Consider the following 421-nt stretch of genomic DNA (forward strand, 5'->3'; position numbering starts at 1 on the left):
GACCCTGCTGGCCGAGGGGACACCGAGGGGACATCTTGGGGACACCGAGGGCTATGGGGACACCAAGGGCTATGGGGACATTTTGGGGACAACTTGGGGACACCGAGGGCTATGGGGACACCTTGGGGACCCTGAGGGCCGTGGGGACATTTTGGGGACCCAGGGGACACCAAGGGGACACCGAGGGCGTCCTGAGGGCTATGGGGACACCTTGGGGACCCTGAGGGGACACCGATGGGTCCCTGAGGAAGGTGCTGCCGCGGTGGGGACGTTTGGGGACGTTTGGGGACACTCACCCAGGAGGTGGGGCAGAGGGAGCGGTAGACGCGGTAGTACCACTGGCACGGCCCCGCGTCCGCCCCCTTGGCCGCCATCGCCTTCTCGCACCGGTGGAAGTCTGGGGACACAGGGGACAGCGGGG

The 421-nt window shown here is 67.5% G+C and overlaps 1 protein-coding gene across 1 annotated transcript in view; it reads right to left on the minus strand.

Moving 5' to 3' along the window:
- Nucleotides 1-397, minus strand: part of LOC104292194 (cytochrome c oxidase subunit 6B1) — a gene marked incomplete at its 5' end in the record, with an annotated part of 1334 nt that extends 937 nt beyond the window's left edge. The window contains one exon of the mRNA XM_009891536.1: nucleotides 297-397. Within this exon, the coding sequence (XP_009889838.1) occupies nucleotides 297-397 (101 nt within the window). The remainder of the gene's footprint in view (nucleotides 1-296) is intronic.
- Nucleotides 398-421: the final 24 nt, after the last annotated feature.

Source organism: Charadrius vociferus, unplaced genomic scaffold (genome assembly GCF_000708025.1).
Source record: "Charadrius vociferus isolate BGI_N301 unplaced genomic scaffold, ASM70802v2 scaffold941, whole genome shotgun sequence".
Lineage (NCBI taxonomy): Eukaryota > Metazoa > Chordata > Aves > Charadriiformes > Charadriidae > Charadrius > Charadrius vociferus.